We start from the raw sequence: 26,428 nt of genomic DNA on the forward strand, positions 1-26,428 counted from the left end.
GGACTTATTACGAAGAAGGACCACTTTCCGCTAATGTTATGGCTTTTTAAAGATAACTTAAACAGCTTACAAAAGCAGTTACCTTTAACTTCGTCAAACAGTCTGGCGCGTTTTTAGTCCCTATGTCTCACCAACAGAAGCGGGTGTGGAGATACGTGGAGGAGGGTCGGCTGCTGAAGCTGAAGTCGTACCTGCGGAAGCACCGGGACCTGGACGTGAACTTCTCCCAGGGCAGAAGGGAGAGGAGCCCGCTGCACCTGGCCTGCTGCCGGGGAGACGACGCTGCGCTGCGGCTGCTGCTTGAACACGGAGCCGATGTTCTCCAGAAGGACCGTAAAGGAGACACAGCGCTACACACCGCGGTCAACGGGGCTCTGAAACACGGGAAAACAGGTGAGGACGACGGGGAAAGCAGCTGAATTAAACCTGAACCGCCATTCCTCTTACATTGGGTTTTATTTTTGTTTTTCCTTCAGCATATGATGACTTGGTCGTGCCTCTCATAAAAAGCTGTCCAGAGGCTATGAATGCTCCCAACAGCGCCGGAGTCACTCCTGAAGACCTGCTGAAGTGGATGAAACACACAGAGGTGACAGTGCGTTTAGTAATGGATCCATGCTATTAATACATTTTCCATCCATCCATTTTCTATGCCGCTTATCCCTTTCGGGGTCGCGGGGGGGCCGGAGCCTATCTCGGCTGTCAACGGGCGAGAGGCGGGGTACACCCTGGACCGGTCGCCAGCCGATCGCAGGGCAACACACAAGACAAGCAACCATTCACACTCACACTCACACCTAGGGGCAATTTAGAGTCACCAATTAACCTAATGAGCATGTTTTTGGTCTGTGGGAGGAAGCCGGAGTACCCGGAGAGAACCCACGCATGCACGGGAAGAACATGCAAACTTCACACAGAAAGGCCCGACCCGGGAATCGAACCTGTGACCTTGCTGTGAGGCATGCGCACTACCTGCTGCGCCACCGTGCAGCCCATTAATACATTTTATGATTCAAAATGACATCAATACAGTATATATATATATACACCAATGTATCGGCCAATATTTTTGAGAGCAGATTTGAAATAACTCAGATCATATCAGTGATTTAGCATGTTTTGGTCTTTTACTTCCTAAGTTTACCAAGGTATTTTTGATATTAATTAGTACTTTCAGTGTGGTATAATCATTTCCTTGTATTCTTCACAGACTGCAGGAAACATGAGCTTTCCACCTCAAGCAGACCCTGAGAAGGAGTGGCTGGAGAAGCTGTTTGGTGAATGCGAGGATGAATTCTGTGAAACCTTTGGAGTGTATGACGGTAAATTTAAACTCATCCTTTAATGCTGACTTGTGTTTCAACTTTCTTCAGTTGATAGTAACACTGCTGTATTTGCTTCACAGCGGATGATTTTCTTCCTGTTGATGACGACGAGGAAGACTTTGGGGACTGGGCTGATCGAATTCGAAGAGAGTATTTCAGCAAAAAGCACGCCGAAGCTCAAAGACTGGCGGCGGCGGCGGGGGCATCTTCTGGGTGGAAAAGAAAGAAGAGCAAACAAGAGAGAGAGCAGGAAGAGCAAAGCAACAAGGAGCTGCATGAGAGGCTGCAGAGGGAACATGAGGAGTATTTGGCTCGAGCAGCACGTAAAGAGGAAGAGACTCGGCAGGGGAGGAAGCGCAGGTACGAGGAGGGGTGTGCGGCTACTTTTCACGCTGGCTCCTCAGCTGACAGCACAAAGCTGAGCTACAGTGACATCCCCTGGCCAGCTCCACGAGGTACCGTGCAGGATATGGTGGATGTGATGCTGCACGGCGTGGACCGAAAGGACCTGCCGACCTTTCGTAAAGTTCTCCGGAAACAGCAAGCGCTGTGGCATCCGGACAAATTTGCTCAGCGATGTGAAGCTCGATTAGACGAGAAGGACAAGCAGCGGGTCCTGGATATGGTCACAGCTCTGTCGCAGGAGCTCAACAGACTGGCGCAGAGTCTTAGGACTTAAAATTCAGTAAATTATAGAAACACAGAATCATCTTCTCTGGAAATGTTTGTATGTAAAACCTCTGTAAGGTACAGCACACCGCCAGTCGCTTACAGTCATTTTATCAACAGTGTTTCGATCCTCAGACCATCATCAGGTGAAAGTCATCCACACAAACAGCACTAGTGCCACGTATGTAAATGTGAACATATCCTAATGGAAAAAACACCAATGAGAGGGCGCCAGCAGCAGCACCTCTTTGCATGCATTCAAATTTATATGAGTGAGCTGTGCTGGATGCAAACAAAACAGACTGAGCTCGTCTAAGAAATACAGTGGAATTAAAAGGTTTGGTCCTCAAGAGTAAAAATGTATGTTAGTGTGAATAGTTAAGTGAGTAGACTGATCTTCAAAACACATTAAGTTGAAGATGAAACATTCCCTTCAACACTTTAAGTAAGGTTAGTGCATTGTTTTTGTTTTGTACAATTTTAGCACCGTATCGTACCGAAAATCCCCCAAACAAGAACTAAAAGACTTTGAGCTGAAGACAAAGAGTGTCTGCATAGCTGCCAAAGAGGGTGTGACTACATACTGACCGTGCAGGGGGGCCACAGTTCTGCTTCTGGTCCCTTTTCTTTTGTGTTGTTTTTACACTGTAAAAGGTGGAAATAAAAAAAGTAATCCTGCTTAAAATGTTAAACAAATGTGTCCTCACAATGTGGTTTAGGTGCTGGACTGACCGCTGAGCTTCACGGTTCTTCTGTTAAATGTCTGATCTTAAAAGAATGAAAGTAACAACAGCCAGGTTTCTCCAAGCCTGACTGAGGTTTGTGTTGAGTCATGTGGGCCAACTAAAGGTGTTTTTACTCCTGAAGCACAGCAGGCTGTCGTCAGCGCGTCGTGACAAAGATGCTCGGACGTTAAAACATGCTGTAATAATTTATCTCCTTGGAAAATTTGTTCTGGAAATGCCAAAATTACCATATAGTCTCAAAACATCATAAATAAAGGATTTCACACCCGAAGAAGAGCAGGTGGTCGGCCCGCTTTCAGTGATGGAACAGAATAAGAAGATATGCGGGTTGCCAGGTTTGTGAGCTAACCCCCTTTAGGCGAAGAAAACCCATAATTTTGAATGAGAGAGTAATGAATTGCACCAAAAACTTAGATTATGGCTAATTTTATTGCAATAAATAAAGTGGATCTAGTGAGGGTAAATTCACTGAAGTTCAGCAAATGAAGGCTTGAGGCCGTCAAATAGCTGATGTTTCAGCAGGATGCTCCCGGTTCAGTGTCGACACGGTGCACATTAATATCAGTCAGACTGCACTTGTGGTCAGACATGATGCACTTTGTGTCTTTCTAGCTGCTGACTGCCAAATCAAACGTCTAGCTTCACACTTCAACCTCTTGCTTTCTACATCGAGAACACGCGATGATTTCAGCGGATGTGACAATATCTGGCAACCCGGAGACGCAATCTGTGTCAATTGCCGGCCGACGTAGCGCGAATAAAGGCCGTAGTCTATTTCTGACGGTCTTATTTTGACGGGTGATGCTTCTTTCAGCCCCGTTGGTCTCCTCGGCGGCTTGAACATTTCTCTTTTCACTTCGCATGTCGCTCTTTTCTGTCCGGCCAGCGTTGCGTCGTCGCCGTGTTTTTGCGCTGTAATGACAGGTGTTCAAGGTAAAGCGCCCACAGGATGACGCCTTTCTCTCCGATCGCTCGACGCAAAAGGTGCAATAGGATGGCCTCTGTCTGTGTCTTCATGTTGTTTATTCATTAGGCATCAGGCGGACTGGAGGAGAGACAAAGCGGCGCGACACCCACATGCAGAATGAGAAAACATCCCCCCCTCTGAAAACCGTCGTTATTATCACACAATAATTAATCCTCGGGGGGGATGTTAATTGGTTGAGGGCTTTTAAAGCCACGCACCGAAGGCTTGAATTTTGTGATGTCCTATTTTCGCCTGTCGTAAACGGCTCGTTGTCCAGGTTCAGTCGGCTACAGGCAGATTATCAGGCGGCGGAGGAGCGCCGTCTGCCACGTAAAGATGGTGTTTCGGAGTGAGGAGATGTGCTTGGCGCAATTGTTTCTGCAGTCCGGCTCTGAATATGACTGCATTAGTGAGCTCGGAGAGCTGGGGCTGGTCGAGTTTCGAGATGTGAGTAGAAAGGCTGATGATTATGATGCACAAACACTCATTTTTACCAACGTAGCATTGTATGCATTATTTATTCTCATACAGAATCAATTGATTCTGCCTTACCTTGCATGTATACTGGAGGGAGGGAGTGAATGCTGAACTTCAACCCCCATAAAAAGACCTTAATGATCCTCCACAATTTTGTGAAATATAAAGACTGAATCTGTCTATCTGTCTGAAAGGAATAATATTTCAAGGTTTAAAGTCAAGGGAGATGAGAGTGTACAATAGATGGAGGTTTTAATCATATTTAAACTATAATAAACCCTAATGAACTATAACACAGCCCGTCTAAAGCTGCATGTATATATACCATGATGGACCCTGTTATGCACTGACCGATGCAGCCACCTGACCTGTGATGCTCCTCTGGTTTCAGCTCAACCCAAGTGTCAGCTCTTTCCAGCGGCGCTTCGTCAGCGAAATCAAGAGGTGCGAGGAGATGGAGAGAATTCTGGGTAAGAGAGCACCTGGGACGGTTCATCACGTGGGCGTAGCCTGAGCATACACCTGGACAGATATATCTTGTAAAACAGCACCCCAGCAGTAATTACCATGAAACAAACTATCAGTGTGCTTTTGTGGACAGGCTACCTTCTGAGGGAGATCCAGAAGGCTAACATAGCCGTTCCAGAGGAGGATGAGAGTCCCCTTGCCCCGCCACCCAGACAAGTCCTTGAGATCATGGTGAGTGTCATTTCAGCCACGTTTTATTCTAAAAGCCTTTAACTGAGCATGTTAGCAAGGGTTGGGATTATATGGGGATGCACCATTTACCTTTTTGCCTTTTGTTTCAGCTCCTCGAGTTCAGGTTCAGCTTCATATTATCAGAAATTCAACGGTAGTCTTGAGCTCTGGCTCTCTCTGCATGAACACAAAGGACTCACACTACAGACCCACTTAGACTTTGTATGCAGTGAGTTCATATGAGTCAGAACCTGAGTTGAGGACTCACCTGCGCACGTGCTGGAGAACAATTAGAAACCTGGATGAGTTGCTTACTTTCCATGATATCCTGCTTCTGGTGCTCCATTTAACAGAATTCAGGATTCTCTAAACTGGGAGAACTGGGTTTATCCAAAGGTCTGACAGATATGATGCTTAAACAGAAAACCAGGTTAATACCAACACCCAGTCATCACTGATTGTGCACTTTCAATATGCTACATTTATATCATATATATCATGATATCGAGTTACATTTTTACAAAAGCATGATATATTTTACTTTTTTGTGTTTTGCATATGTAACAATGGAAGGTTCCTTCTTCATTAACACAGTATCTCTTGTATGGAGGGTTGACAAAATAACAGGAACACATGCCAGCACTGCTACAAAGATGAGTCATATCGGTTACATCACATTTACCAGCATTTATCATTTCTCTGCGTATATTTATAGACGACAAATGCTGCACATTGGGATTCAATCTAATGTGATCAATATTTGCAATTAAGTTAATTAAATTAGTTAATTCTACCTCGCCCTATCTGACAGCTGAACTCAGACTTAAGCTGGTGTTCACTGTGTGCTGACGTTCAGGAGCAGCTTCAGAGGCTGGAGATGGAGCTCAGCGAGGTGGCCCGAAACAAAGAGAAGCTGCGGAGGAACCTCCTGGAGCTCACCGAGTACACGCACATGCTGAAGATCACGCGGAGCTTCATACACAGCCGCTCCAGAGTGAGTGTGTTTCCGCTCAGCGGCTCATTCATCACTCACACCAACCGCAGAACGCTTCCCCTCACCTCGCCAGCAGCATCTTGTTTTCTTATCACTGATGTGTTTTGTTTCCCCGGGTGACAGAGGTGGATCTAGTGCTGCCTTTAATTAATGCTACGGTCACAATGCAGCCGTTACGAGCTGCACCTGACTCATCCGGGCTGCCGTATTAGAAGCAATGAGAATATGTGAGACAGCCATTCGTGAGGCTAAACATCACATCCCAACGTGTGAACATCACATCAGCTTTGTGTGGAACCATTTAAGGAGCAGTTAATGTAAGCTGTCATGAATGAAACATGCTCCTTTTTATAATTAGCATGAGGCTCTTGGTCCCCAGTATGAAGAATTCCCCACGATGGAGACGGACTCAGTGACAGGATGCACCGGTATGCAAAGACTTGGAGCCAAGCTAGGGTGAGCTGCAGTACACGTCATTTACATCCACGCAACAGTCATGACATCATTAGGAAATGAGCCCTAAAGCTGATCTGATCTCTCCCCCGGCTGTAGGTTTGTGTCAGGTCTTATCCAGCGGGTGAAGGTGGAGGCCTTCGAGCGCATGTTGTGGAGAGTGTGTAAGGGTTACACCATCCTCAGCTACGCAGAGGTGGATGAGAACCTTGCTGATCTGGACACTGTGAGTTCAACTGCGTAGCTCATGAGTGAGCCAAGAGAAATACTGTGACATTTCTTCTGCATGTCGAAATCAAACAGGAATTTCTTTGTGTGTGTGTGTGTGTGTGTGTGTGTGTGTTTGTGTGTGTGTGTGTGTGTGTGTGTGTGTGTGTGTGTGTGTGTGTGTGTGTGTGTTTGTTTCCTGCATGAACACAATGTTGTGTCTGACGTGACACACATATTTCCATGTACCAAACAGAATTTAAACACATTTGAAATAAAATGTGACGATAGCTGATATTTTACTGTCGCTGGGTAAAACAAACAGTATGAACGTGGCATATTTGAACATTCAATCCACAAAGGCTGAAATAAAAAATCTTGGCAGTTTCCCGGTTAATGTGCTCCCAGCAGCTGGTGTCTGTGTTCAGCCAAAGATTGTCTGAGTTACTGTAAAACACACTTTAACACCACTGTACAACCATTTCATCTGATAAATGTAACAGTTGCCACAAAAACAGATGCGTTTCTGCCTTCTCAGCCAACAAAATCTGATTAGACATATTTGAGTTTTAATTTAGCCTTAAATGAGTGTGAATCTAACAAGATTTGAAAGGAGTCTGATTCGATAAGTGGATTTGATGCTGATTTGAAAGTGCTATCGAGCCTCATCCCCAATCCACGCACAGTTCTTCTGATGAAGCAGATTTGAATTTTGAAGGCTAAAATAAGATGTTTTTTTTCTCATCAAATCTTTAACTTTGATTGCCACATATCTAAAAATTAATAAAATTTTAGAAAATAAGTTACAAAGAAGGGCTGCACGGTGGCGCAGCAGGTAGTGCGTGTGCCTCACAGCAGGAAGGTCGCAGGTTCGATTCCCGGGTCGGGCCTTTCTGTGTGAAGTTCGCATGTTCTTCCGTGCATGCGTGGGTTCTCTCCGGGTACTCCGGCTTCCTCCCACAGACCAAAAACATGCTCATTAGGTTGATTGGTGACTCTAAATTGCCCCTAGGTGTGAGTGTGAATGGTTGTGTGTATGTTCCCTGCGATCGGCTGGTGACCGGTCCAGGGTGTACCCCGCCTCTCGCCCGTTGACAGCTGAGATAGGCTCCGGCCCCCCCGCGACCCCAAAAGGGATAAGCGCCATAGAACATGGATGGATGGATAGTTACAAAGAAGCTGAGATGTAATAGAGAGATCATTTGAAACCAAGTTTTCAGCTTAATGAGCGTGATTAGATGACATGTCAATGAAGCGATGCTCTGGTAGTTAAGTGAAACATCCTACGTGTGTACCCGCAAAATGAAAAGCGTTGTGGAAGGGATACATATAAAAATTATTTTTTCATCACTTTATGACTTTGTTTTTTGGGGGCTTTAGTAATAATTTGCCTGATCTGTGTTGTTTCAGGGTGAGATAAGCAAAAGTGTCGTGTTTCTCATCTCTTTCTGGGGAGACCAGATCGGACAGAAAGTTCAAAAGATCTGCGATTGGTAAGAACACCGTCATCACGTGACTTTGACATTTCAGTGCCTCTCGTCCTCTCCTTCAGTATCAGCACACATGTCCATCTTTGTTGTCCTCAGTTACCACTGCCATCTTTACCCCCACCCTGAGAATGATGAGGAGCGGGCCGATGTGTTGGACAGCTTAAGGACACGCATCCAAGACCTGAACAATGTAGGCCTTATAAAGCCTTGAGACTTTTCATCAGCTGGGAACACCGATCACATTTTCTCAGTGTGTTTGTATTAACTGATGCGTTCCTCCAGGTGCTGCACCGCACTGAGGACTACCTGAGGCAGGTTCTGCAGAAGGCCTCAGAGTCAGCCTACACCTGGGTTGTGCAGGTGAAAAAGATGAAGGCAATCTACCATATTCTGAACCTCTGCAGCTTCGATGTCACCAACAAGTGTCTGATTGCTGAGGTGTGGTGTCCCGTCAGCGACCTGGCAAACCTGCGTGGGGCGCTAGAGGAGGGCTCTGTGAGTAAGAAGAAGTATTAGGCCTGATTATTTCGTGATCTGCCTGCAGCTGCTGCTGAAAGTGGTTAAGCAGCACATGCATGACTACCTGTGACTGGACAGTTTACCTGTGAATAGTGCACAAGATCCTGTTAATTACTTTTAAATCCCGTCACGGTCTGGCTCCGCTTTCTGCCTCTTATTCTGCATTAAGAGCCTCTCAGATCTGAAAACTAAATGTTGTTAAGTCCCGCTTCAGGCTGAAGACAAAGGGAGATATCATACTGTGACTGCTTTAGCTCCAACACTGTGGAACAAACTCCACCTCAGTCTCAGATCAGCTAAGCCACAAGCTTTTTAAAAAAAAGCCCTTGTATAGCCTGGCATCTTTATAACCTTTTTATCATGTTTACTGCAATGGTTTCAAGATCTTCTTTTCAGATTTTGTTTGACTATGTTCAGTCACTTCCTGACAGTCTTGTCGTATTTTAGGCTACTGTATTTTCTGTGAGGCATCATGTTACTCTTGTTTTGAAAGGATTGAAAGGTTTACTTACTTACATTTGATTTGACGCACAAAAGCCTCTCTAAACACGAAGTGTCGACGTTGCAGCAGATCAAGTCTGACTTTTTATGGAAGCCAAAATCCTGCTTGCGATTAGCGTTTGTTTAATGCATTGCATTAGATTTAGGGGTGAGAGAGTAATCATGTTTTCAGAGGATCATTTTTGGCCTCTTAATTGAATTGGCATTGCTTATCAGCTGTTAAACACTCAAATTGTATCACTAGGACAGGCATTTTAGATGACTCCCTGTCCACTCGATCTGCTTTTCTTTTTTCTTGTGTCATTATTGGCTCATCATTTGTTGTTTTCTTGCTGTACGTTGAACGCCAGCAATTCCCTCTGCTTCAAGCTGCATATTTGGTTGTTTTTAGATCAGTTTCTTCACCCACAGTGCACTAGAGAAAAACGTTTTCAGAGAACCATTCAAAGCTTTGAGCGTTTGACATGCGATGCAGCGTGAACACAGGGAACTAAAGGGAACACTGAACGTCCTCAATGTGTCAAACGCACATCTGCTGTTTAATAAGTACTGATTTCTCTGTCACCTTTTACATTTTTTCCTTCTTTTTCAACAGAGAAAAGGTGATGCCACCGTGCCGTCCTTTGTGAACCGCATCCCAAGTAGTGACACTCCACCTACCCTCTTGAGAACCAATAAGTTCACATCTGGCTTTCAGAGCATTGTGGAGGCTTATGGGGTGGGGGACTATCGCGAGGTAAGCCCAGGTAAGAACTCACACTGCCTCTTGCAAAGACTAAACGTTGTGCATCCCTTTGTTAAGCACAGCTTTGGAGAGGTTATAACTGAGTGCGCTGAGTGTATCTCTCTCTGGCTGCCAGCTCCCTACACCATCATCACGTTCCCCTTCCTGTTCGCTGTGATGTTTGGCGACCTCGGGCACGGCTTGGTAATGAGTCTATTTGCCGTGTGGATGGTGCTGACGGAAAAAAAGCAGAAGAAGAAACGATCCAGTAATGAGGTCGGAATGAGTTGCTCCTCTCATCCATAATGCAGAATCTGATAATCGTGGATTAGCTTTAGCTGATAGCTGTGTCTCTGCTGGTCTCAGATATGGGCGACGTTCTTCAACGGACGTTACATCATCCTGATGATGGGGCTTTTCTCTATCTACACCGGGCTGATTTACAACGACTGCTTCTCCAAGTCGCTCAACATATTTGGCTCTGGCTGGAGCGTCAAGGCTATGTTCACAAATCAGCAGTGGACGTGAGTTATCAGAAAAATACACACATTCAGAAACCGAATTTTTCTGTGTGTCAGTGCATGTGGTGTTTTTCTAATTAATACATATCTTTTTTGTACGTTGCAGAAACAAAACCCTCCAAACAAATGCTTTACTTACATTAGACCCTAATGTCAGTGGGGTTTTCAGTGGACCGTACCCATTTGGCATTGATCCTGTGAGTAAATACACTCAGGCATACAGTCGGAATATAATTAGATTCTTTTCACACCATTGTCACTCTGTTGCCTTTTTTTATTTTCCATCAGATATGGAACATGGCAGTGAACCGGCTGTCCTTCCTCAACTCCTACAAGATGAAGATGTCAGTTGTTATTGGGGTCATCCACATGAGCTTTGGAGTCGTGCTGAGTGTCTTCAATCACTTGTGAGTCACTCGAGATTGAAGTCTCTGGCAGTAATCTTACATCCCTTTTGTTCATGCACTGATAGCATGGGCATCCATCCAGATAAAGTAGATTTTGAGATTGTCTGGTATATGTATAAAACAGTATTATCTTGTCTTTATATTTGTGTTGTAGCAACCTATTGCTTGACTAACTGCCTAACCAGCATTGATGGTTCTCTGTGTCATAGACCTCCATTATTGTCCAAATCTAGTAACAACACTAGGAGTCTGCAGCCATGCTTGCAGCCCTGTCAGGCTGTTCTTTAGCTTTGAGCTAAAAGCTAAATGTTTAGTACAGTGTAGGTATAATGTTTACCATGTTCACCATCATAGTTAAGTGTGTTAGCATGCTAAAATTTGCTAATTAACATTAAACACAAAGTACAGCTGAGACTGATGGGAATGCCATTAGTTTTGCAGGAAACTGGTCATAAACCAAAGTATTTGACTGCCTGTCTGCCTGCGCAAATATCACACAAAGAACTTCCATTCACGTTATTCCTGCTTAAAATCAACGTCTGTTGTTTTGATAAGCATCGAGGGGTCCAGTCATTAAAACCACCACCTCATCACTTTCTTTATTCCCACACTTTGCTCTCTCCCTTCAGGCACTTCCGACAGAAATTTAATGTCTATCTGCTATTTCTTCCTGAGCTGCTCTTCCTGCTCTGTCTCTTTGGCTACCTGGTCTTCATGATTTTCTTCAAGTGGTTGGCATACGGCGCACGAGACTCCAGCCAGGCTCCCAGCATCCTCATCCACTTCATTAACATGTTTGTCATGCAGGGGAAGGATATCACTCCTCTCTACCCAGGGCAGGTATGTGTTGGCCGTATCGTCTGAAACATTATCAGCTCTGGATGCGTTTTGATCCTCGTTAACGCGATGTTTGTTATCTTGATTCCACAGACTGGACTGCAGATTTTCTTAGTTGTGATAGCTATGCTGTCAGTTCCCGTGCTGCTGTTAGGGAAACCTCTTTACTTGTACTGGCTGTACCGTGGAGGCAAAGGGCTGCGCAGACGCAGAGTATGTGTCATCACATGTGTTTAAAATATGTTCAACTTGAGTAGTTTTTGGTCCATTATTCCACAAAATCAGCGCTGTTGTCTTACCTCAGGGTTATGAGAGGGTGAGGCGTGTAAGTGAGGATGACAATTCCACTACACCGTCCTATGAGGATGATGAAGAGGAGGGACTTGATGAAATGACCAGCAGAGAAGCTCTTCCCAAAGAGGTCAGAGATCCACCAGCATCCTGCTTTTATATGTGAAATGTTCTATTTCAAGGTGCAATATGTAACTTTAAATGGTCTTACGTGTGTGTGATCCAGTGTGTGTGTGTGTCATGTCTTGTCTATTCAACAGTATTTCAGACATTTTTAGGACACTGGTGTTTACTGCTGTTACTCTGCATGATTAACGGTCTGTCGCGTGTGTGCTGACTTTGTTGTTTTTGCTGTCATTTCAGCATCTTACTGTCTTGTATTTGTATTTCTTAACCTGCCACGTGTTATTTGATCTGTTTTGCAGTTTGACTTTGCAGACGTGCTCCTGTACCAGGCCATCCACACCATAGAGTACTGCCTGGGCTGCATTTCCAACACTGCATCATACCTGCGCCTGTGGGCGCTCAGCTTGGCTCATGCTCGTAAGTGCAGCCACAAAAAGTCATGCACTCTGAGCTTCTTTGTGCTACCGACTTCCGCTTTTCATTTCTTTACCTTCCACATGAATTCATTTTTGTGTGTGTCTTTGTGTATCGTGCATGCTTATGGACATTGGTTTTATTGGTTTCAGAGCTGTCAGAGGTGCTGTGGGCCATGGTGATGCGCCTGGGCCTGAGGATCACCACCAGAGTCGGGGTGGTGTTCTTGGTGCCTGTGTTTGGCCTCTTCGCCATGCTCACCGTGTCCATCCTGCTCGTCATGGAAGGCTTATCAGCGTTCCTCCACGCTCTCCGACTGCACTGGTGGGTCTCATTGTGCCAAATGATCTGAGCATTCACGACCATTCCTCAGTTCAGTAGCTGTTGTAATTAGCTTCTGTTTTCTCGATGAAGTGATTAATCATTTTACCTATAAAATGTCAGAGCTTCAATAATGACTCTTTTGAATATAGAAACATTAAGGTTGAGACATCGAGTTCATTGTTTGCATTCACCGTCCTCATTGTTGCTCTCGCTTGCTTGAACATTTGATTTCAGGGTGGAGTTTCAGAACAAATTCTATCATGGAACCGGTGTCAAGTTTGTGCCCTTTGACTTCTCCCTTCTGCCCTCGGTTTTTGAACAAGATGGCCTGCTTTAAGAGTAGGGACACTGATGGTATTGCATATGAGTGGAGGCAGACTTTACAGTTGGGAAGGATGCTGGAAGCTGGAACAATTCACACTGTGATAACGACAACAAACCTTCAAGACAATGGATTGAAACTCACTCTTGTAGCAAAGTTTTTCACCATGACGATTTTTAAAGCGTTATCGGCCGTGCTGACTGCCTTACTACTGTACCCAGCAAACCTCTGAATAAACAGAGGCTGAAAATTCTTCTTGTTCTGTTAATGACTTCATTTTGAAGGTGGGACATCGCTCAACACTACTCGTCCCACCGGTGAATATTTTAATTGCATTGTGCTGTGTAAACTGGTTACAACATGGTATTTAAAATAAACCGTTATACAGTGCAATGTAAAGTTCAAATATGTTACAACGATATCTATTGAAGACCATGTCAAGCATCCTGACGTAGTGCCATAGAGATTTATTTCAGATGATGATATGGAGATGCCTTTGGGTTTTTTAAAACCTGCAGGCATCGAAATCCTAAAGAAAGAACAAAAAACATTACAACCCTTTTTGTGAGGCATATTGTCACAAAGCACTTTGCAGAAATGATTGTACAATGTAAAGTTTTCACTAATGACTGCGATGATGCCAAATGGAAATAATCCTCAACTGTTAGCTGTTTGCTTATTTACTCGTTAATGCATTTATTTAAACGTAACCTCCCCTGTAATCAAAAGAAAAGAATCAAATACTCCACTTAAAGTCAAGAAGCCTTAGGTCTTTCTTTGATGATACTGCTTGTTGCGTTTGTTAATGATAATTAGTCATGGTATTTATTTAAATTATTGTCTGTACAAGAGCCTAATATTTTACCATTTTGATGTGTTGAATAAAGGTTTCAAGAAATGCAAGCAAATGAAGCCTTCGTGTCCAGTGTGATTTTATTAGCTCTCTGGTTGTTAATTGATTAGAAACGGCTTCCATAATCATTAATCCATCACTTTAAACGTACAGGCTGTTCTGTCACAGTCTAAACTGGGTTTGCTGCCTCTTGTCTTGCCCTCAGTTCTGGTCTTTGTCCTGTTGTACTGACAACAATGATTACAGTTTTTGGTTATTTCTTATATTTTCTGATCTTTATGCCTGGTTCAGACTGCATTTTTCGTCATTTTAAGTCATTGTGATTTTAATGGGGATCTTGGGGAGACTAGCAGCCACTCTGTGGAAGCTCATGGGCTTCATGTAAAGAATAACAATGTCCATTTTAACAACGCTAAACCTGATTTGTAAGAAATTCTGCCTGTGCTAATTTCACGTTTCCACAATTATTTTACTCTTCACACACAGTTTGAAGAAAATGTTACCCAAAATGATGAATGATGATCATTTCCTTGACAAACTGTATTGATGATAATCAACATTTTCTATTCTAAGATCAAGATGCCCCCTAGTGGCTTTAACCGCAAAGTGCAGCTGAGTGCCGCAGATGCAACATAATTGAAGGCGCTGTGTGAAAATGTCACGCTAAAACTTCTGACTCATTGTCTTAAATCTCAGACTGAAATCTCCGAATTGTGATTTATTTTAAAGACGTATGAAAGGTTTTCTTAAATGTTCAAAGTTCAATCTTAAATGTATGACTTTTATTTGATTTTTTTTAATTAATATTAATTTCATTTTCCATGGCGTGATATTTGGATGAGACAGAATTCTTCCTCCAACAGAGAAATCAAAAGATTGAAAAATTAAATAAAAAAGCAAAATGATGCGTAAAAAAAAGTAAGCACGTCATCAGCCCCCCCCCCCCCCCCCCCCCCAATCCCATCCACGGGCTTTATATGAACACGCAGTCAAAGTGCAGCCGGTGTACAGTTTTCTACCCTGATGTACTTCTTCTGTATCTCCTCTTAGCTGAAACATTTAGCGTCAGTAGATCTTTTTGAAGCCCCTCGGGGTGAAGGGGGACGCTGACACCGCTTCAGCAAACAGCTGCAAGCTAACAGCAGCTTTAGCGGAGGACAGCGCAGCTAGCTGAAGGTGCAGCTGTTGACAGGCAGCAGGAAGTCCACTGAAACTGCGCCTCCGTCCATCCCACTGCACTAACGTTAGCGGCCAAGCGGGAGAAATGAACGAGCTGGTGAAGAGTTTGCCCTCCCCGACTCTGCCGGGACTCCACCTGCCGTCCTCGGATACCTACAGAGGCTGGCTCTTTAAATGGACCAACTACCTGAAGGGCTACCAGCGCCGGTGGTTCGTCCTCAGTAACGGCCTGCTGTCCTACTACAGGTAACGGCGACGGTGAGAGCGAGCCTCGGTGCTCGACCTGACTCCGTTTTTTCCCCCAACATGAAAAGTTTATCATGACTGAATTTGTTAGCCGCATGTAGGCAGAGGGCATCTATTTAAAAAGGGGGTATTTTTTATGGAGAAATATAACTTTTTAGCTGTAAACCTGGAGGAAATGCTCTGAATGAAGCTTTAACAAAACCACCTGAGTCATAGCAATAAGATGAACGTTACGATTTTTGACTGGTGAAGAATAAAAATTCAATTCAACGGCTAAATTAACCCAATTTTGACCTCATGGCTACGGCCTCGGTTTAACCGCTTCATACAAGAAAGTATAAAATGTGGGTTAGTTAACAAGTTTAGCTAACTAGCTGCTGTAAAATAGTTTGAATTACATGGGGAAAAAACAAAGAAAAAGCAAAACATAAGTCAAAAACAGAGATAACCGTTTCTGAAATGAAGGAGCCTAAGAGGAGTGCAGCATTTGTTCTGTATATGATTATACCTTAAAGTATTTTTTGTGTTTTGAACATGTCAGTTGTGTAATCTTACACAAACAGCATACAGTGTGTATGTAAGCCAAAAGGTCAGACTGTGAAGCTGCAGCGCATATCGTTCAAAGCATCCAGAGACATGTTGCCTACGTGTTGTCCAAATCTTGTGAGCCTAGAAAGGATCATTGAGACTTGATTGTGTGACAGACTTACTGGCTTGTCACTACTTTTAATCATTCAGAAATGGAGCTGCCCCATTTTGTAAATGGGGCACATCAACGTGGAATCTGGGTGTTCTGCTGCCACGCGCCATTATTAACAACTGTTTGTTTCCCTCAGGACTCAGGCAGAGATGGCACACACCTGCCGGGGCACCATTCCCTTGGCAACGGCGCACATCGAGGTGGGTGACACCTGCCACTTGGTGTTAACAAGCGGAGGCCGAAGCTACCACCTGAAGGCCACCTCTGAGGGAGAGTGTCAGCGATGGGTGTCAGCCCTGCAGCAAGCGAAGGCCAATGCTACTCTGCTGATGCATCACTCAGGTGAGAGGGGGATTTTGTCCCAGAATATGTGCTTCAAAGGACGAACATGAATCACCTGAGAAAGTCTGACGTAGTCATTTTGGCTGGAACCTGAATGCAGGCTCGTGCATCCAAGACCCACTTTATCTAAAAGAATATCTTATTTATTTGTAGCCCTATGTAGACAACAAGCCACAAGAGGGCAGTGTTGATCATTGCTCTGATGAGACAAGTGTGTGATGTTTGTTCATGTAAAATCTGCATTTAATCATATGGACTCATTCTGTCGGCTATGATTCCTACAATACTCCTGCAAGACCCAATCACTTAATACAGAATTACAATATCATGTATTATGATCTCTATTCTGTGAGGCTTGGAAACATTTTCTATGTGCTGCTGTCTATCTAACCTTATTTGTTCCTCGTGGATGCTTAAAAGTCAGGAAACAGGAGCAGAGCTGCACTGTGGGCTTTTCTCTCTCTCTGTCTTCCCTTCTCTCCTGCACAAATGTGCACACATGCAGCTATCGCCTCCCTCCCACTCCGCCTCCTTTCCCCCCCCTCCATCTCCTTCAGTATGACGTTAGTGAGAGCTGAATGAAATGACCTTCCTTTAGACTCCTCCTACCCTTCTGGTTCCAGGAGGGGTAAAAAAAGAGAGAGGGTGTGAGGATTTTCATTGAAAACATTTTTCACCATACACTCTGTGGACATTAGGGAGACACGAGTGCAGCTTTTTCACTGAGTGTCACCTTGTAAGTAATCTGTTAATTATTTTAATAAGGGCAGATTAAGCATTCAGATAGAAGCTGTGTACTTACATGCTTGATTTCATGCATGTGTGTGTTTGTAAATGTTGCAGAGTGTGTCTGTTTGTTGAGTTTTGGTGAGTTTGGCTGTATGCTGTGCAAATGTCTTAGTAAATATGTCGATTAGATTTCCCAACAGGACAGTCGAACGTGCCATATTTGTCTCTTTTTTTCCGACTGATTTGAAACCTACTTTTCCTCCGGATTGTTGTGGTAAATAAAGCTGCTAGATGAATCATTCAGAGAGGTGTGTGCCTTTGAGCGCCCTTTACTGCTGAGTAAAAGGTTTGCACCTGCAAGATGCAAATCAGTATTGTCTGACTCTGATCATATTAGCATACAAAGACCACGACTGATGTGTGAGGTGCAACTACCATTGTGTAACAATGGATTTTGCCTTACTGGTAGTGATTACAGCCAACATACTTCACAGGATTTAAGGATCTGAGTGCATTCATAAGACTTTACATAGCCTCACTTTATTCTGAGGATTCCCACAGTTAAGAAATTGTGGTTTACATTTCTGTTACTTGATTGTTTTCAATAAATTCATGGATTTATAATCTGACCACAGCTCTACATGTATGTTAATGTCCGGCCAACCTTATTCTCGAACAAACATTGGTAAATACAGTTTGCCTCACACATTTTTCAACAGAATAATTTGTGTGTTTTTATGCACATGCAGGCACAGATACTTGTGTGTCTTTTGTGAAGTGTGTGATTTGATTGCAGATTATTATTGCATGGTTTGGTTATGCGCTTAGTGACAATAATACCGAGGCAAATGAACTGGCTAAAGGTGAATTAAATGAGGTTGCTGTTGCAGAAGTTATCAGGCACTTATCTTGTAATAGCACTACATTACACATTTTATAATGAGTATGTTGTGAAACAAAATTCAAACCCCTCATTCAACCAGTAAATCCAGGGTGAAAGTTGAACAAATGCGAGCGTGAGAGTGAATCCAAATAACTGTTTAGAGCTCAGGATGTGCGACAGCAAGCTTTCAGCACATTGCAGTCAGACCTCATCTGTGTTGCAGAAGCTTACAGCGTATCCCGTGGTTTTTAACTCAAACTCCCTCTTCCCACACTGTGTCCATATTGTCGCTCCCTCTATCACCTGTGGGTGTGTTTTCATGATTCAACGATGAGTCACCAATTTGTCTCAGACTTTCCGGTGTCCTGCGTGAAAAATAACCCATTAGTGCTCAGAGCAGACCAGTATCCCTGACATGCATGTCCAAGTGCACGCCCATTTAAAAAAGCAAAAAGTAACGCCTGGAGCACAATAAGTCCAGTGAGATCCTTTTGTCTGTACTGTATGTTGGTCATGAAAACATTACAGATGCCTGAAGGATTTGTCACCCTCTCATTTTTAATCTTCTCCTCCTGAGACTTTGTGAATCCAGTTTGCCCTGATTGTTTTTATTTCCTTTCCCCTCTTGTCAAGCACAGTAGTTTGTCCTCCTGCTCTGGTACTCACAGGCGATGCAGACGCTGGCCTAGATTCACTCAACATGCTCGGGAGTTTTCAGATTACACACACAATCTGTTTCTTTCAACAGGGAGGAAATGTTTTGACCGAGAGACGTTTCATTACATATGATGGAAGCAGTTGTTTGCGTTTTAAAGATGGATTATTTGTGTTGACATTTCCATCTGTCTGGATAATGAAACTAGACAGTATATACATTTTGTAGAAATGACAGCAGAGCCTTTTCAGGTGTCTCGAATCCGGGGGCTTTTAATAGAGCACAGTTTCCTGCAGGTCCATAATTGCCAACATATTGACGGAGAAGCGCTATTCAGAGCCTCAGAATTTATTTAAAAGTCTTGTCAAAAATCCCAACGTTTAGTACCAGATATGTGAGTGAATTACAAGGCGATGTGTGTAAATTCATGCATAAAACATCTACAGTTTCCACTTGATGTCATGATGCTGCCATACAAAGAAATCACTCCTTCAATTACCATGTGGACCAAGTAGATAGAGGAAAATATTTTGTCCAAATTTATCTGCATTTTAATCTAAAAGAGGGTCAGTGTGAGAGTGCAGATGACGGGTTCAAGCAGCGAAGCAGCTTTAAAATTGACATCATGATTTTTCTTTTCTGATGTCTCGTAATCAGTTCAGTCTCCCTGCTCTCCCTCTACAATCCCCGAGACTGATGGCTCAGCTCATGCCAACAAGGGGTAGAGGGAGAGGAGGAAAAGGGTAGTGCGTCATCTTTTTTCTCCATTTTCTTCTAAAAATAGCCTCGCCTCCCGATTGCACAGGCCTACGTTTCCAGGGCAACAGTGTTCATTCACAGCTTTCCCATCTTGTAGAGGAAGGGGTGTGGGGGATCAGGGTGTGAGGTGTTATTATCTCCCTCCATCCGTTTCCCACTAACACTTTCAATCTCAGTCCAAATTTAGAGTATTTAAAATGCCTTTCTCAATATGTCTGATGAGAAATGGATTTCCTGTGTTCTGTTTACTCCCGTCCATCATTTCAACACCAAAAACACCCAAATTGTTCAGACATAATAACCTCTAATGATACCCAAGCATATTTACTAATTTATGTAATTTGTGCACTGCCTTTTTTTGTCTTTGTGTGAAGATGACTCAGGAGATGAAGGCTCTGTACCTCAGGAGGACCGAGTCCTAACCCAAGGGGTGCTCAAGACTCTGGCCAGCAAGCTAGACGACCTGAGCACCTGTAATGAGCTGATTGGAAAGCACGGGGCCGCCCTGCAGCGCTCCCTCAGCGAACTTGAGGAACTGCGTGTATCCGGTGACAGCACAGACAAAGTGAAAGCTGTTAATGAGCGAGCCACCCTGATCCGCATCACCTCCAATGCTATGATCAATGTGAGTTCACGCAGTGCCTCAGCCGGCGCAGCCGCTCTAAGTGGGAGACTGGTCAGTTGCGTATGTCTGAGGGGAATGCAACTTGAGGGCTCTGCCTGCCTCCTTTGATGTGTGCTGTGTTCACAACTCAGGCTTGTCGTGACTTTCTGGACGTAGCAGAATCTTACAGCCGGAGGTGGCAAAAGGCCCTGCAGCATGTGAGAGAACAGCGTCACCATCTGGAGGAGACCATCGAACAGCTAGCCAAACAGCACAACAGCTTAGAGAGAGCCTGGAGGGAGAATCCCACCTCATACACAGGTGAGACACATCACTCTCTCTGTGTCCTAAGTGTACTCTCACAGAAAAGGAAAATGGCCCTCTTCTGGCCAGTAGTAGTGATGCATGCCTATCATAGACGGTGTCCCTCAGTCAGACTTCTCATATCTCAGCTTCTCGTGCATTCATTTTCGTTGAAAGAGAGAGTAAAAGAAACACCTAACAACAAAGTAGCCCTCCTAAACTACCAGTTTAGTGTGATGTTTGTTTTGCTGAAGATGTTATATCTGGGCTGCACGGTGGCGCAGCAGGTAGTGCGCGTACCTCACAGCAACAGACCAAAAACATGCTCATTAGGTTAATTGGTGACTCTAAATTGCCCCTAGGTGCGAGTGTGAGCGTGAATGGTTGTCTGTGTATATGTTGCCCTGCGATCAACTGGCGACCCGTCCAGGGTGTACCCCGCCTCTCGCCCGTTGACAGCTGGGATAGGCTCCAGCCCCACCGCAACCCCGAAAGGGATAGGCGGTATAGAAAATGGATGGATGGATGTCATATCTGATAATTTAACACATTTTGAGGGCATAGTTTTAAAGTGTGAGGCAAATTAATTAAATGTCAGTGTGTTTCTTCTTGTGACTGCTGTCCTCTTTGTCAATGCATTTTTGTTGTTTGGCACAATTTGCAGGGCAATAAATAAGCCTAATAACTGTAAGTTGTTTTTTTTTACAGTATGTATATTTTTTTATAGATTGAGGACACTCTGTCCCCTTGTCCTGTGTTTGTTGCCGTAGGTGTGGAGCGGTCTCAGGAGGGGGATGCGAGTGACGAGAATGACGAGGCAGAGTTCTTCGATGCCATGGAGGACTCACCTGCATTCATAACTGTGACTGCTAGTGGCAACATACAGCACAAGTGAGACATTATCTCTGCACAGAGTGATCTCAGAGCTGTGTCCCACATCAGCCACAAGCACAGTGCCTTTGGCATGTATTTAAATGATGTTGCTTTCCCTCAGGCGCTCAGGGAGTAATCAGAGTATGATGAGCGGAGGAGTGTCCAATGACTGGACTCACAATGAGAATGTAGGTCCCAAGCATGCTGATACTGATGAAATAAATAGAACTTGTTGTTGCTATACACACCCATACGCACTTTCACACATAGAGAGTGATCTTACCTGGTCTTTTCTTTGGACGTCTCAGTTTTTACATTGAGTAAACCTTTGTGTTTTGTCTTGTCAGGACACCTCAGGCACAAACCACATGCTACGAAGAACAAGACGCAGTCGTATTCCCGACAAACCAAATTACTCTCTTAACCTGTGGAGCATCATGAAGAACTGTATTGGCAAAGACCTGTCCAAAATACCCATGCCTGTAAATGAAAAACATACAGTACAAGTTGCCTGTGATATATGGCTTGAATAGAAATAAATGGCTATTCCAAATGTGCAATTACCTGCACCACTCACTAAATTCTTGACTGCAGGTAAACTTCAACGAGCCGTTGTCAATGCTGCAGCGCCTGACGGAGGATCTGGAGTACAGCGAGCTCCTGGACCGGGCGGCTCGCTGCGACTCCTCTCTGGAGCAGATGTGCCTGGTGGCAGCCTTTTCTGTCTCCTCCTACTCCACCACCGTCCATCGTACAGCCAAACCCTTCAACCCTCTGCTGGGGGAGACGTACGAGCTGGACCGACTGGAGGAGTACGGTTATCGCTCCATCTCTGAGCAGGTGAGACAAACACAGCCATACAGTCTCCTTACAGGCATGTTTGGACACACTTTTACTTGTATAAATATAAAATTACCCTGTAGTGAAGAACATACAGTGTGATGTCTGTATAGCCTCTGCTGACACCAGCTGATACCATTCACTCTCAGGTCAGTCATCACCCACCAGCTGCTGCCCACCATGTGACCTCACAGCGAGGATGGACCTTGTGGCAGCACATCACTATTGATAGCAAGTTTCGTGGGAAATATATTTCTGTCATGCCATTCGGTAAGAAACAAGTAAAAGTCAGGACTTTATCTTGATGCACTTCAGTATACAGTACATGTACCACAACAAGATATCCAGATATTTGTTAGAACATGAATAATTTAGCTACTAATTCTAAAACTGTAATGTTCTGCACCTTTCTGATGTTTGTGCGTCTTCCTTCTCCTCGCTGTAGGAAACATTCACCTGCAGTTCCACTCAAGCGGAAACCACTACGTGTGGAGCAAAGTGACTTCAACGGTGCACAACATCATTGTGGGGAAACTCTGGATTGATCAGGTGTGTCCTACTTTAACTGTCAAAAACACAACCTGTCTCTGATGTTGTGTGTGTGTGTGTGAGTTTGACCTGTAAAAAAAAAGGTAAAAATAGTAACAAATAATGGAAAATTAAAAGCTAGACTCCCAATTAAAAACAGTTCACTCCAAAAAAATAAATAATTAGGCAACAGAAAGGAAATTTACTGTTTTTGTGTGTGTATGTGTGTGTTTGCCACCTCACTGAGGGAAGTAATTTGGGTCATCATACTCTTTAAGTCACGTCTGTTTTACTGTCTGTTGCTGCTGGCAGTCTGGAGACATCGACATTGTCAACAACACTACCAAGGACACCTGCCGCCTCAAATTCTCCCCCTACAGCTACTTCTCCAGAGAAGTCCCACGTAAAGTACGTCTGTTGTACCTTTTCATTCTGTGATGAATTGTTTCAGACAGGAAACAGACAGCTCACATCGTTGTTGGTCGTCTTCATTCAGATTTGTCAGCACTGACACAGTTTTACACTTGGCAGAAGGCAGAGGTCTGTGCCAAGAATGTGCAAAGCTGTTTTAGCAGATGTACGTAGCATCGCTTTTTGCCAGCATCTGCCTAGAAATCAGTGCAAAATTAGAATATAAGAGTTAAGTAAAGTAGTCCTCAGCTGTGAATATGTCAGTGCCTAGCAGTCAGAGTGTGCATGTAAGTGATCTCTTCCTGTGTGCCACCTTCTCTGGTGTCTCTAGGTGACGGGAGTGGTAGAGGACAGAGAGGGCACAGCCCATTACATCCTGTCAGGAACCTGGGACGACAAGATGGAGAGTGCCAAGATAGTGGACAGCAGCCAAGGGTGCGGAGGCTCTGAAGGCAAACAAAAGACCGTTTATCAGACTCTTCAGCCCAAACTGTTGTGGAAGAAATATCCTCTCCCGTATGTTTATCTTATCTAACACGTTTCTCCCAAACCTTTGAGATCTGTCCTCTTCGATAGCTCTTCGCCATTGTCTTCATGCGCTGTCTGTCGTTTGTTTCACTCTCCAGAGATAATGCAGAAAACATGCACTTTTTCTCCTCCTTGGCTCTGACTCTCAATGAACCAGAAGAGGGCGTCGCTCCCACTGACAGTCGCCTGCGGCCAGACCAGCGCCTGATGGAGGCAGGCCTGTGGGATGAAGCGAACGTCCAGAAGCAGCGTCTGGAGGAGTGTCAGAGGCTGGAGAGGAAGAGAAAGGAGGCTCAAGCCAGTCAGGCCCTGGAGGAAGGTGAGAACATGGAAACCAACAAGAATAAGAGGGATTAAAGTTTAACAAGCTAAACTGCACCTGAAAGTAAAATTACAACTTTAATTTGTGTCTGTATGGAATTCATTTTACTTTACTTCCTTTCTTTCTTTAATTCTTCACATCCTTCTTTACTCTCTTCCTTCACTCTCCTTTCTTTATTCCTTTCTTTCTTGCATTCTTTCTTTTTCATTTTTTCCACTCTTTACTTACTCACCTCCATCTTTCCTTCCTTCCTTCCCTCCTTCCTTCTTTACTTCCTACCTTCTTTACCTCCTTATCCACTTCCTTCTTTCCTTGCTTCCTTCCTTAGTTAATTTGTACTTCCTTTACTTCCTTAGTCACTTCCTTCCTTCTTACCTTCTTCCTTACTTCCCTCTTACATACTTTCTTTACTTTCATCTTTGCTTCCTTTTTACATCCTTGTCTTCCTTACTTTCTTTATTTCCTTCCTTCCTTGCTTCTGACTTACTTTCTTCCTTAACTTCCTGCTTTAGTTCCTACCTTCTTTATCTCCCTTTCTGTTATTTCCTACCCAAGACCTACAGAAGGAAGTAGTAGAAGAAATGATTCTTTACTTTCTTCTGTAGTTCCTTACTCCCTCCCTGCTTGCTTCCTTTCATTCTTTAGTTCCTTTTTTTCTCACTCTTGCTTACTTACTTCTCTCTTTACTTCACATAATAGTTTGAATGGTCACACTGTGATTTGGACTCAGCCTTCTTCTGACAGAGTTCAGGCTATTTTCCATGACGAGTACAATAGAATGGACAGAGGAAGTGGGACAAAACTGTACATATTCAAGTCACGCCTTAAGAAAACGTGATTCTGTGTTATTAGGGCAAGACATCGAGGGTTACCAGCCCCTGTGGTTTGAGAAGAGGACAGATGATTCAACAGGAGAAAGCACCTACGTCTACAGGGGGGGCTACTGGGAGGCCAAAGAAAGGCAGGACTGGAGCCAATGTTCTGAGATCTTCTAGGACAAAAGTAGTGTGTGTGTGTGTGTGTGTGTGTGTGTGTGTGTGTGTGTGTGTGTGTGTGTGTGTGTGTGTGTGTGTGTGTGTGTGTGTGTGTGTGTGTGCTATTGAAAGTAGCCGTCACTCCCAGAATTTCAAGCACAAAAACAAGCTGCGGCAACCTGCTTCCACTTACTAATCTGCTCTCTTCTGCTCTATTATAACTTGTGTTTTCAGAATGCATGGCCTCACTCCGTGTGTACACTTAACCAGCCCTGCAGAGAACTAATTTATCAGAATACATGGTGTTCTCATGTGGGTCAGTGTGTGTCGGGGGCTGCAATATAGACTATGCTTTACAAGGAAATGATTTCTATGCCAAAACACACTTGTTCCAGTGGGTGTGTTAAAGGATAGCTCGGGGGCAGGGAGTGGCATATGAACTGAATGTTTTGTTCTCCTCAAAGCTGGAACATGTTTTTCATGCTGGGTTCAAAACACCAGACTTTAAAAGGACTGGAGTCTTCTGCACTGAAAGGCGTTTTCAGCAGAAGTTCATTTATTGATCCCCCTGTTTCTTGAGGGTTTTTACTATTTTACTTCTTGAAATTTCAGTGTATCTTCAAGGATTTACAGTTATTGTCCAGTCTTGGACTTGTACAGATTTGTAACAGATGGCCTGTGTTACAAACTGGGGGCGTGGAGGTTGAAAAGTTTACCAAGCTGGGAAGGTCTAACTAAAGACGCTGTTGAGCTGCATTATGGGAAATGTAGGATCCAGCATTTTTAGAGCCTGACCCATTCTAAGCACTAAAAGTGAAAATATCTCCACCTCTGCTACATCTATTTTGACCACTCACTTTTAAAATAGTCTCTCATGAGTCCCCAAACTTCATGGAAGTTTGGTTGATTTTCCTCAGCAAGGAATTTTATTGTGTTCAATGGTAGTTTTAGCCTTGTTTATGTAATGAAGTTGAAGGTCCAATATAACCACATTATAGAAATCTGGCAGGCAATGCTTTTCCTATGGGGACACTTCTATATATACTTCAAGGTGAATTTTCTTTTAGTTCATTTAAAATTGACTAAAAATGCCAGGGTTTGTCATCTTGATTCGTAGCAACAAAAGTGGTTTCTGTCTACAAACCTGCTGACTCCCAAGTCAGCAAGGTGTTTTATTCAGCACCAAACCTGTGTTTTAGTAACAGTATTCCATTATCTGACTGATGGTTATGTAAAGAAATCTGACTTATACAGAAAACAATTAAAGAAAGGCTTAGCAGTACATATGCTAAGACTCTCGTGTGCAAGCGAGCAGTGTACATTAGTGGTAAACGTACATTCTATAACCAGCATTAAACTATTAATTTATAGTTTTCATCTTACTATGTATTATAACATGTATGACTGCTTGGTTGATTTTGGCCTGTATATAGCAAGAATATAATAGAAATAGAATCACCTCATTTAAACCACTGTAAGAAAATATTGTTTGACATTACTTGAACATTCACATTTTGGGCACCACCTAAACTCTGTTTGTGTATATATAAGCTTAAATAGAATCAGGATTGTATGCCAGTCAGTGAGATGTTGGGGGAATGAAATTCTGAATATGAGCAGTATATAATATTGATGATGCAAATAAGGTGTTGTTCAAATAAAGCACAATGTTATGTTTACCTGCAG

The 26,428-nt window shown here is 43.7% G+C and overlaps 3 protein-coding genes across 4 annotated transcripts; all 3 read left to right on the forward strand.

The window, feature by feature from the left end:
- On the forward strand, positions 1-3,009 carry nfkbil1 (nuclear factor of kappa light polypeptide gene enhancer in B-cells inhibitor-like 1). Its single transcript, XM_070988360.1, has 4 exons — positions 1-393; positions 477-589; positions 1,211-1,322; positions 1,406-3,009. The coding sequence occupies exons 1-4, from the start codon at positions 123-125 to the stop codon at positions 2,002-2,004; spliced, it is 1,095 nt and encodes a 364-aa protein (XP_070844461.1). The 5' UTR covers positions 1-122; the 3' UTR covers positions 2,005-3,009.
- Positions 3,010-3,365: 356 nt separating this feature from the next.
- Positions 3,366-13,925, forward strand: atp6v0a2a (ATPase H+ transporting V0 subunit a2a). Of its 2 annotated transcripts, none has more exons than XM_070988362.1 (20): positions 3,366-4,154; positions 4,576-4,654; positions 4,786-4,883; positions 5,740-5,877; positions 6,236-6,333; positions 6,430-6,556; positions 7,948-8,030; positions 8,124-8,217; positions 8,310-8,522; positions 9,643-9,793; positions 9,908-10,047; positions 10,138-10,295; positions 10,399-10,489; positions 10,581-10,699; positions 11,329-11,539; positions 11,630-11,749; positions 11,841-11,957; positions 12,253-12,370; positions 12,520-12,691; positions 12,926-13,925. In XM_070988362.1, exons 1-20 carry the CDS (start codon positions 4,044-4,046, stop codon positions 13,026-13,028), a joined length of 2,541 nt encoding a protein of 846 aa, XP_070844463.1. In that variant the 5' UTR covers positions 3,366-4,043; the 3' UTR covers positions 13,029-13,925. The 2 variants fall into 2 exon arrangements, with proteins under 2 accessions (XP_070844463.1, XP_070844464.1); XM_070988363.1 differs by having other exon boundaries at positions 6,257-6,333.
- An 883-nt stretch (positions 13,926-14,808) lies between these two features.
- osbp2a (oxysterol binding protein 2a) lies at positions 14,809-26,421 on the forward strand. The gene is made up of 14 exons (XM_070989296.1): positions 14,809-15,291; positions 16,128-16,333; positions 19,734-19,984; positions 20,116-20,284; positions 21,037-21,157; positions 21,261-21,327; positions 21,487-21,621; positions 21,734-21,979; positions 22,129-22,249; positions 22,425-22,528; positions 22,820-22,915; positions 23,250-23,434; positions 23,545-23,765; positions 24,621-26,421. Exons 1-14 carry the CDS (start codon positions 15,131-15,133, stop codon positions 24,761-24,763), a joined length of 2,226 nt encoding a protein of 741 aa, XP_070845397.1. The 5' UTR covers positions 14,809-15,130; the 3' UTR covers positions 24,764-26,421.
- Positions 26,422-26,428: the final 7 nt, after the last annotated feature.

This window comes from Chaetodon trifascialis, chromosome 20 (assembly GCF_039877785.1).
Source record: "Chaetodon trifascialis isolate fChaTrf1 chromosome 20, fChaTrf1.hap1, whole genome shotgun sequence".
NCBI classification, from domain to species: domain Eukaryota; kingdom Metazoa; phylum Chordata; class Actinopteri; order Chaetodontiformes; family Chaetodontidae; genus Chaetodon; species Chaetodon trifascialis.